The 11,550-nt window shown below is 37.1% G+C and overlaps 2 protein-coding genes across 2 annotated transcripts; both read right to left on the bottom strand.

The window, feature by feature from the left end:
• Positions 1-293: 293 nt before the first annotated feature.
• Positions 294-3,341, bottom strand: LOC147479786 (uncharacterized protein At3g28850-like). The gene is made up of 3 exons (XM_086580777.1): positions 3,117-3,341; positions 1,953-2,985; positions 294-1,666 (listed from the first exon to the last, which is right to left on the bottom strand). Exons 2-3 carry the CDS (start codon positions 2,000-2,002, stop codon positions 1,219-1,221), a joined length of 498 nt encoding a protein of 165 aa, XP_086436903.1. The 5' UTR covers positions 2,003-2,985; positions 3,117-3,341; the 3' UTR covers positions 294-1,218.
• LOC147479785 (PR5-like receptor kinase) lies at positions 2,072-10,864 on the bottom strand. Its single transcript, XM_086578496.1, has 4 exons — positions 10,711-10,864; positions 6,900-7,018; positions 2,130-2,985; positions 2,072-2,079 (listed from the first exon to the last, which is right to left on the bottom strand). The coding sequence occupies exons 1-4, from the start codon at positions 10,862-10,864 to the stop codon at positions 2,072-2,074; spliced, it is 1,137 nt and encodes a 378-aa protein (XP_086434622.1).
• Positions 10,865-11,550: the final 686 nt, after the last annotated feature.

The raw sequence follows: 11,550 nt of genomic DNA, 5'->3' as shown, positions 1-11,550 counted from the left end.
AATACTACTAAAAGTTTTGAACAATAAAAAAAAAAATACTACTCTAAAGTTCTAAGCTAGATGAGTGATCACAGTGCCAGTGAAATATAATGAATAGCTTAAAAATGGTGGCTTTAGAAGCATGGTTAGGACTTAGGATCACGTTACTGCTGCACATACCCTGATAATACTTGTAACATCTAGAGACGTGTAATGTGTTTTTGTCAAGAAAAACAGAGATGCGTTGGCCAAAAGATATTTAAAAACTGATATTTGTTCTCAATATATTTTAACAAGCTACTAATGACCGGACGAAGCCAAGAAATAACACCTTACGTGTATAACAAGCAAAATTATTGAAAATCTCCTTTAATTAAGATCAAACAATTGTCCAATTCCATCGAATTGAGAATGATTGTACGTGTGCCAACAAACAAAACCTCCACACCGCTCCAACCTGTCAGTGCTGCATCTTCCGTTGCTTTAAAGGAAAATCTTCCCTTGCTTTAAACGAAAAAGCCATCCCGCTGATGATCTTCCCCACTCGCTTCACACTCCTTTGGTCCATTTTTGTTCTTATGATTCCACCAAAGAGAATTGAATAACAGAATTTCCAAGCTACCATTCATCAGCTTGTTCTTTGATCTGCTGTTATCTTCATTCATCTTATCACCTTTACTTGCATGGAAACGCCCCACAATTTTGTCAACTTATCTCTATCTCTTTCAAGTTGCTACTCTAGGCAATGAAACATGCCCAAACATAGACAAACAAACCCAGTGCTCACCATTTTAAACCTGATGTAAGTACTTTGTCATTCCTCAATAGTACCAGCAGCATGGCCCCAACTGCCTCTCCTATTCATTTTGAAGCCAATGTGGGCCGAACCCTCATTGTTGGCACAACAAGGTTCATTGGTCAGTTCATCATTGATACTAGCTTGGCCTCAGGTATGCCGACTTACTTGCTTGTGAGGTATGCCGACTTACTTCCTTGTTCTGCAAAGGCCAAGATCATCAAGGTTCTCCAAGACAAAAGAGCCATCGTCATTACGTCATACATGTACATCTCATTCTCTTTGGATATTCCTATTGAGGAAGTCTTGCTTCCGTGCCAACAAACAAACCTCTACACTGCTCCAACCCGTCAGTGCTGCATCTACCCTTGCTTTAAACGAAAATGCCTTCCACCTAACAATCTTCCCCACTTGCTTCACACTCCTCTGGTCCATTTTTGTTCTTATGATTCCACCAAAGAGAATAGCAGAATTTCCAATTTCTCATCGGAATCCAACTTCAATATTTCATCATATCCACCTATTAATCTTCCTTTGACAAACATTATAGGAGGCTCTACATCCTTCTCCCCAAACAATGTTACCCATTCCTCCCTATAACTGTAATACACAGAAATGTCTCGTGTAAAAAACATAATTCTTTTCATTCGTAGACGTTCAACAATATTTCTAGAATTTTGAACGGCTTCCTGACTTCCTCTTGTACATGTGTAAAGGACAACATCATTCTTGCCTCTAGGTGGGCACCTTCTTTCGAAGGACTCTAGTAACAGTTTATTACCCAAACCAATTTTATCGATCTCTCTTTTCGGATCAACTAGATCGCTCTTAGAAGAAGATGGTCTCAAAGTTGAATCCTCTTCTCCCGCGATAGGGCATTTCTCAGACAACCTGAAAAAAAAAGGACCTTTAGTAACATATATTGAAAAAGGATAGTAGGGTAATGCAGACCCTCCTAACCTTAAAAATCTGGTATATATAAACCAGTTATTACAGTTGTTAATTGATAGTAATTTTCATGTAAATAAGTTGTGTTTACTGTAAGTGTCATGGAATTCAATTAGCATTAAAATACAAAAGAAGTTGTCTAACTAAATCTTTTCAAGACTGATGCTCAACAGTATCAAGGATCAATGCTCAATTTCAGAAAGAAAGATTTTACAGCTAGTGATGTTACCGTTTATCAGAAGTGAGTGGTCCACAACTTTCCGTGGAACCACCTGTCATGTTGCTTGCACTTGAAGACTCACTGTAAAGATAATTCGGATTAGGAGGTTGTGGAAGGTGTATGTTCCTTCAAGAACCTGCACTGCACGGGTCATGGTAGGTCTGTCACCTGGCTTCTGCTGAGTACACCCATAACGACCGCCCGATAAAGTCTTTGCTTTTTCAATATTCTTGTCCTCAATGCCACACTCCTCAAAAATTTTGTGCAATTGTTTCTTAGCAAACTTTTCCCAAACGTGACCAGGAAACCAATTTTGGCCTTTGACAATCCTCCTCCTCCCCAAAACTTCAAACAGTAGCATGCCAAAGCTATAAACATCACTTTTGGAAGTTACTGGCATTCCCATACACATTTCTGGGGCAGTATAAATTGTAGTTCCTCTAAATCCAATGACAGATATATGACTTGAATCCCAATGAAAAATCTTAGCTAATCCAAAGTCACCAACCTTAGGGATAAGATTAGAATCAAGGAGCACATTACCAGCTTTTACGTCGTAGTGAACTATTAGATCATGGCAACTCTCGTGCAGATACGAGAGGCCTTTTGCTGTCTCAGTTGCAATATCATACAGCTTCTCCCACGGTAAATTAAGGTGGTTCTTATATAAAATCTTATCGAAAGATCCATTCTCTAAGTATTCGTAGACAAGTGCTTTCATGTTGGCCTCAAAGCAATACCCAAAGAGTTTAACTAAGTTTCGATGGGAAGTACTACTCATTGTTGTCACTTCAGCTATGAATGTGTCTTTCATGGCATCCATCTTGATATCGTTCTTCAGTTTTTTAACTGCTACTAACATACCGCCAGGTAATTTACCTTTAAAGACGTCTCCATACCCACCAGAGCCTAGTGGAATAGTGAAATCCTCGGTAAAGCTCGTGAGATCCTGATGTGAATATGGATGTATTTTGTGTCTTACCAGTTCACCTAATGATGATTCAATTGGATTGTCATCGACCTCCTTCTCCATGAGCCAAATCTAAGTAGAAAAAAAAATGAATAGAAAGCAAACAAAAGATGGAAACGTTTCATTCTAAGAATTTAAAGATTATAAAATATAATAAAGCAATTCAGCAAATGAAAACTTTGAATACTTATGAGTTATTTCACCTGGTCAAGTCTCTGTTGCGGGTGTGTTTAATTTATAAATTGTGCTTCTGAGGGTTGAGATTAGGCAAGAGAAACTGAAGAGGCAAATGACGAGTTTGTTAATCTTATTATTTATTTTTCGACTTTGTAAGACCCCTCTAGCAGTGATTTTTTGCTCCCACCAATATTCCCTCCAACTCCAAGCCCAATCAAGAAAGAACGACTGTGAACTATATTGGAGATCCAGCCAGCAACATATTTCCTTAAATTTGCACTTCTGATTTTACTGTTACTATGTTAGAATAGAATATTGGTCTTAACAATTTCTTCTTTAGTTATTTTATTTTATGGCCTATTTAGTTTTTGGGCCATTTTTTAATTGGATTGCATTTGGGCCAAAATTTACGGTTGCCCATCCATATTTTATATATGGGTTATTTAGGCTTTAGTCCTATTTTTTATGGGGTATTTAGGCTTTTGTCCTAAAAGTATCGATTATTAGGTTTTAGTCCTACTTCCATCTCCAATTTTCTCAAATGACCAAAATACCCTTAGAGCATGTTCATCACACGACTTGAAATTGCATAAAAGTAGGACCAAAACCTAATTTACCCAATTACAAGAGGGGTAAATCCTAAAAATGAGATTCGGACATGCACTAAATTCTAACATTTTATTAACTTACATTAAAAATATATATATATTTTGGGAAAAGTCATTGCATTGTTTTTTTGTGCATTCTCTCTCTCTATAAGTCTTAATTTTAAATTATTCGACTACGCAACACAATGTTTGTTCATTGAGTCCTTTGAATTAGAGTGCTATATTCATAAGATAAAAATACAAATATTGACGAGTCGCGTGTTTAATACAAATATATAGTGAAGAATTTACCGCTCGAATTGAGGTTCTTCTCTAAAGAGAGTGCCATGTAGACAGAGAGACCTTCCAGCTCATAAAAGCCCAAGCCCATAAATGGTTTTAGCGAGCCCAGAATCTACTACACAGAGTTGGTTTTACAAGTATAGCCCCGCTTTTAAAATGTTTATGATTAAAACTAAATGGACATTATTGTATAGCCCCGCTATCAATGATCGAATGACATATGTAATTTATGTAGGAAACTTATTATAAAATTATATTTATTGTTAAGTAAACAAAAAAATCAAATTGATACAACAAATATGTCATGAACAAACCTTTAGTTTAACAAACTAACTTAATTTACCAATGATTAAATTCGATCCTAGTGATAATCACTATGTCCTTATTAAGACAAATTTGCTCCCTCTCGGTGCTCAAGGTTGATGAACAATTGCCTCCCAAGACAGAACGGATTTCAATCCCATGAATGTAACACTCCAATTCAAAGGACTCAATGAACGCAACATTGTGTTGCGTAGTCGAACAATTTAAAATTAAGACTTATAGAGAAAGAGAATGCACAAAAAAGTAATACAATGACTTTTCCCAAAATACATTTTTTTTTAATGTAAGTTAAGAAAATGTTAGAGTTTAGTGCATGTCCGAATCTCATTTTTAGGATTTACCCCTCCTGTAATTGGGTAAATTAGGTTTTGGTCCTACTTTTATGCAATTTCAAGTCGCGTGATAAACATGCTCTAAGGGTATTCTGGTCATTTGAGAAAATCGGAGATGGAAGTAGGACTAAAACCTAATAATCGATAATTTTAGGACAAAAGCCTAAATACCCCATAAAAAGTAGGACTAAAGCCTAAATAACCCTTTATATATTGACATATTTACCTTTATGACCAAATCCTAATTTACAATTAAAGTTTGTGGTCAAACCCTAATTTTGAGATAAGACTTGAGCATTTAATAAAGGGCATAAATTTGTTATAATTCCAATTGTATGCTCTAATTATGATGTCATCTTTCATGTAATTGGTAGTTGACCATAAATACAATAACTAACTCTAAATTGACATAAACTTAGCCGCTAATTGGGGTGTACAATTTTATGTTCTTGGTACCATTAAACAATAATTTTAGAGTGCTAATATTCTCTCCTTGTTACGTCTATAAGAGCATTTTTAGGAGTAATACTTTCCTAGCATCAAACACCAAATTTCTAACAATTTAGTATTTTTTCATCTTCAGGATAGTCACATGTTGATGAAAACACTAAAAAAACATCAAACCAAACACCAAATAGGCCAAAATTTGGTTTCAGTTTTGGTGTTGTATCAAATCTCTCACGCAGTTTTGGCAAAACCACGTGGGTTTTCCAACACTGCATGAGCTTGGGTTGCTAATTGGGCTTCTATGGAGCGGTTTTGACAATACCACGCGGTTTTTCCAAAACCGCGTGCTCTCAATGAAGAAACGGGCAAAAAACGGCTATATCTTTCTAACATTATAAATTGAAACACTCACATAATAGTTTTACACTCATTTCTTTTCTCTACTCTCTACTCTTAAAATAACAATGGCTAGTGAAGAACCAAAAGCAAAATCTAGAGGGGCTTCATGGATACAAGAAGAAGATGTTGCTCTCACCAATAGTTGGCTACAAGTTAGTCAAGATAGTGTAGTACGAAATGAGAAAAAGTCAAACAATTTTTGGAGTAGGATTCTAAATACATTTCATGCAAATTTAAGAAAAATGACCGAACGCAACTTGACGGGCATGAAACACCGTTGGACTCTCATTCAAGCTAATATCAACAAGTTTCATGCTATTATTTATAAGATTCAAGCATCTCCTCCAAGTGGCTATAATGACAATATGATTGTAAGTATTTACTTTTTATTTATTATTTTGATTTACAAATACATTTTTCAATTCTAATTTAGTTTTTTCTTAATTGGTAGGTTGAGGAAGCAATAAGTGCATATGGGATGCATAATGGCGTTTGGAAGTGGATGCAATGCTATAATATGGTGAAAGACTCACCCAAATGGAAGAGGCTACAGTTGAGAAATGATTTGTGACCCACCAAAAAGTCGAAGTCAAACAGTGGGGAAGGAGGTTCATCAGTTCCAATATCAACTGCGACAACTCAACCAATGGATTATGATCCACACCAAGTTGATGGGCTTGAGGATAGGCCTGTTAGAAAGAAAGAAGAAAAGAGAAGAAGGCAAAAAGAGAAAGAAGAAAGTGATTCTAAAGTGGAGGAATCCGCTAAGAAACTTGATGATTTTCTGGTGAAACTTTCTAAAACCACCAAAGAAGACTATAAATTGGAAGCTCAAAGATAATTGAAGAAAGATGAGATGGAATTCGAAAAACTTCAATTGAAGAAAGATGCGCTCCGAGTTCGAGAAGATGAAAATGATGCAAAAATACTAGGAATGAAATTAGAAGGATTACCCGAAGATGAGTGCGAAATTTGGCAACTCAAAAGGGCAGAAATTTTACAAAAAATGAAGAATCGACTTGGCAATATTATTGGTAGTAATCAAAGTAGTGCATAGTCTAAATTTGAGTTTGTATGTCTTTTAATTTGTCTTTTAATTTATGACGTACTTTAATTTGAGTTTGTATTTTGATTTTAATTAAAATGTACTTTAATTGAATATTTTCTTTTAATTTTATATTTGTTATCATTCTAAAAAAAATTCGGCAGAGTCTACTTTGTATTTTCAAAATTCTTATATACACAAATCCTTTCATAAAACCACAAATACATAGAAATTGAAAGGATAAATAAACACAAAGTCCAAATGAAATGCAAATTGAAATAGAAATCAAGTCTGACCACGCCGCCCACGCCTACTCCACAAATGCTTGACCAAGTCATTCTTCAATCTATCATGAACAACTTTTGAACGAACCCTCTCGACGCCAAATGCCCAATGAGATAGAACAAAGTGGCGTTGATCTTCATATGCACCTTCTCTACATGGCACTTCATACTCAGGAATATACTGCGGGATATCCGTTTCGCGTTCATCTTCCACAATCATATTGTGTAAAATGATGCAAGCTCTCATAACAGTAGCCATGGTCTCCAAATACCATAACCTGCACGGATTGGCTAAAATAGCCCAACGCGACTTCAATATACCAAACACCCGCTCTATGTCTTTTCTAGCAGCTTCTTGCTTCTTTGTAAAATATTTGTCTTATGCAACAGTCGGTTTAGCAATCGTTTGAATCAAGGTGACATAATTAGGATAAATACCGTCAGCCAAGTAACAGCCCATATCATAATGATGGCCATTCATAGTGTAGTTACAAGGAATAGCTTCATCATTAACTATATCATCAAATATTGGTGAGCGGTCAAGCATATTAAGATCATTGTGAGAACCCGCCATTCTAAAAAAAGCATGCCAAATCCACGTGTTATGAGAAGTGTAAAGACTCAAATTCGCACTAAGGGTATTTTCGTAAATTTCATAATTAACCTAGGGACATTTCTGTAATTGGTCGGTCGGGTTATATTTCAAACGTACGTAACTTAATGAAACTTACCTCAGACTTCTAAGCCACGTTAGATAAGCAAATCTTGTGAGAAAAATTTGACAAAATGTCGGTTAGCGGCTTTTCTGCGTCGAAGCTGGCACGAGTTAACAGCTTACACACATGAGTGAGTTATCGTTATAACCTGCGGTGAGATAGAATGTAGGAGATTAAATTTAGCGGGATGGGTCAGAAAAATAATCACGACGCGAAGTCTAATTATGCCTTAAGCCTAATTGGAATATATGGGGCTTGGGCCTTAATATATCGGCCCAAATAGAACGAAATCGAAAAAAAAAAAAAAAAAAAAAAAAAAAACCCGTATCGCACCAAACCAAAAACACACGAAACCAAAACTTCCCCAAATCAAAAATCGCACCAAATTTCTCTCCAATTTCACCCAATCTCTTAAACCCTAGGAGAGAGAAACCAAATTCACCAAAAATTCGGTGATTAAAACTTCAATTCCACACACCCAAACCTTGACAACACTGAACGCGAGAGTGGGGATTCGAAATTTCTGGAAATCGCATCGTACCAAGGTAAAAGGTGAGTTTAATTTCTTCCTAAATAGATATTTAAACTAAATTTCGATGGATTAGGGGTGTATGGATGAAATTAATTGAATGGGGGTGTTTGTAATGTCGACAGTAACTGTTGGTGGAGCTAGAATGGAGTGAAACTGATAGAGAAGAAAGCTAGAGGAGCGATTTTGTTTACTGACTTGGTAAGGATTTTGGTATCTTCAATCTATTGTAGAGAATTTAGGTTAGTTCACACTCGTTTAAGATTTTGTTGATTATTGGAGTTAATGTGAATGGAAGAGTGGAATTTGTTGTTGTTGTCGGAATCGAGAAAAATCTTAATCGTTATGGGACGCGATATGATTGGCATTGACGTGTGGGTCTGCAGTGGCTCGAAATATTTCGTAGAGACTGTCAGAGTAACAGTGCCAGAAATGGCCTATAGCTCTGTTAACGGTAGTTAGATGAAAATTTACCCGAAACCAAATTCTTAACGTCGAGATTCTTCTCGACTTTCGTAGATAAGAATTTCCTCGTTAGTTTGATAAACTCTAACGACCGACGTATACATTTGATGTTATAGGAGTGATCTCGAGTGGATTTGGTTAAGTGGGCTTGAGGAGAACGGAGCTTGCTAAGGTAGGAACCTACATACCAATATATAGCATGCTTATTTTCATACATGATTTGAATTGTTTAAATTGGAAATAGATAGTTGCATATCAACCATGCATGTATATATGATATTCATGTTTTGCACTGTATTTACTCGCTATAAACTATATATATAGATAGCTTTCGTGTGAAATGGTTTTTGAAAAAATCGGGGTAGTGGGGATTTGTTTTCTTTGTTAAAAAGAGTAAAACTGGTTTTGGGAAGGGTTCTCATCTCTTGTCTCTGTAATGAGACAGAGGGATGGATTTTGTAATGCGGGTAAGGATTACCCGGTTGTTTGTAAATATGTGTGAGGTTCTGGATTGTCCCCGGGATAGAGTTTCGTTGTTATTTATGATGATTCGCCGTTTGGGAATCATCGATTGTCATTTACTATGACTGGCCCGTTTGGGAGTCATAGGTTGTATGTGATCGATAGGGGAAATCCAGGAACTCACACATACAGAACCAACACTTTTAAAAGAAAAACTAAATATGTATCTATAGTATTTGGGAATAACCGGTAATACGAGTATAGATATATTACTATGCTTATCACGAGGGGATTTAGAAAAGGAATTGTGAATTCCTATAAAGAAGGAACTGTTGTCGCATTTCGAGGCGGGCGGTTAAGCTCTAAATTCAACGGTGGTGGGCCACCTTTAAAGGGATGCATCCTTTGGATGTAGTCCGGGAATTCCTTTTTCTACTTTTCTAGATAACCATGCTTGTGCGTGTCCCTTATTTGTATGGTGATTAGCTTGTGTGGGGTTACATGTTACCTCGATGAGGTTTTAGGACGCGAGAGAGTGAGAGTTTAGTCCACTCATGGATGTGTGTCGAGGATCCCGGCGATCTGCGGTCGTCGAACGGTTGACCACCGTAAGTTAGGTGACGATCCGTATGGGGGTTAAGTGGTCGGGGCCCACCCCGAGCCCTAAAAGCTTTGGGGATTTTGTGTGTCACGAACACAACAACGACATTTCATCTCCTGCCCGGTAAAATCAGAAAAACACCCGGTGCATGGTTCACACTGGAAAATCTTGAACGAGATTACTGTCGATCGGTTGAAATTACCCGGTCGTACCCTTACCATTCTAATAGGATGCAACGGCCACAATAGTTGTATGATGGTTGTGAAAGCTATATTTTGAATATTAAAGAAGCATGCCGATATGATTTATGCTAGCTAGTGATTTATTGTATAGTCACGATATTTTGATATTATTATAAAAACCTGCATGTTTTAACTGTTTTGTTATAAGTAGTCTATTATTGGTTATGTGCGTTTCTACTGGGCATAGTTGTTTGCTCATCCTACTTAACATTTCAGACGAGCCAGTTGCGGAGGAGGTTTTTCCTAACCCTAGTGATGACGGTTATGGTGATTTGGGAGGATTTCCTTATGCTTGACAAGAGACAGAGTCAAGTTCATATTTTGGATTGTATAGAGATAGTCTAGTTTATTCTTTTGTTGTATATAGAGAGCATATCTCTTTTCTTTTGGTTGTATAGAAAGAGACTAGTTTCTTTTGTTGTATATATAGAGAGCTAGGTCATTTTGATGTAATAATCGATGTATTTGGCAACGGTTCTCTTTGTTTTGTAGATATACCGTCATATCCCTGTAGTATCTAAAGTTAAGAGTAGTATATATGGTTGTTGAATATATATATGGTTGGAAGGATGAATTATGAGATGTCCAGGGATTATGACAGGTTTTAGGGTTTACGAATGTCGATTAAACAAAGAAAACTCTGCCGAAATTTCGGTAGAATCGGGATAGCGACCGCCTCGAGATTCATTCCACGTCCTCGGGATGTGTGTTGGGTCTCGGGGCGTGACAAGAAGCAACCGCCTCCAAAATCACTGTTGGTTTATGCACATGGCCAGTGTGAGACCCTTGCCACGCGGATGGGTAATTCTTCCATTGCCAGTGCATGCAATCAATGCTTCCTAGCATTCCAGGCCATCCGTGTTCCTCAAACTCTTCAAGCAAACGCTGAATATCTGCAGCATTTGGTTTGTGCAAGTATTCACCTCCAAAAATTCTAATAATTCCATCACAGAAATAGCGCATGCATTCATGAACAGTTGGCTCAGCAACATGTAACATGTCATCTACTAGATCAGCTGAAGACCCATAAGCAAGCATTCGTATAGCAGCAATTACTTTGATTTTTGGGTTAATCCCAAACTTACCTGCACTATTAACTTTTTGTTGAAAATAAGGTACATTATGGTTAAGATGATTGAAAATACGAGTAAATAACGACTGCCCCATACGAAATCGGCGTCGAAAGTCGTGGTCACGAAATATAGGATTTGCGCTGAAGTAGTTAGCATTTATACGAGCCAATGTTGCCTCATACTAACGATTCTTGCATTTTCTTCCTTTCTTCGAACCACCATGTGGTTTATAAGAAGACTCCGCTTCTTGCTGATGCAATAAACTCAGACGATGTCGAACCAAAGGTAAAGCAATAGCCACTAATTTACGAGTTTTAATTGCAGTGTTGTCATTTAAAGAGCTCGAGCTCGAGCTTGATGAAGAATCAGAAGATGAATCAGAAGAAGATGAATGATCCATTGAAAAATCGTCAAGAGTTTTGGTTTTTTTTTTTTGGCTTAAGGAGATGAGTTTAGGATTAGAGGGAACATGAAAGAAGAGAACCTTGCAGGATCAAGAGGGTTAAATGATTATAACACGCGGTTTCTGGAAAATTGCGTGGGCTTGGGCCTGTTAGATGGGCTTCAGTGGCACGGTTTTGTGAAAATCGCATGGGCCAAATGGCGCGGTTTACTAAAACCGCGTCATTTGATGTCTAAAATTTGATGTTG

Source organism: Coptis chinensis, chromosome 8, assembly GCF_015680905.1.
Source record: "Coptis chinensis isolate HL-2020 chromosome 8, ASM1568090v1, whole genome shotgun sequence".
NCBI lineage: Eukaryota > Viridiplantae > Streptophyta > Magnoliopsida > Ranunculales > Ranunculaceae > Coptis > Coptis chinensis.
This window is presented reverse-complemented; position numbering and strand designations above follow the sequence as displayed.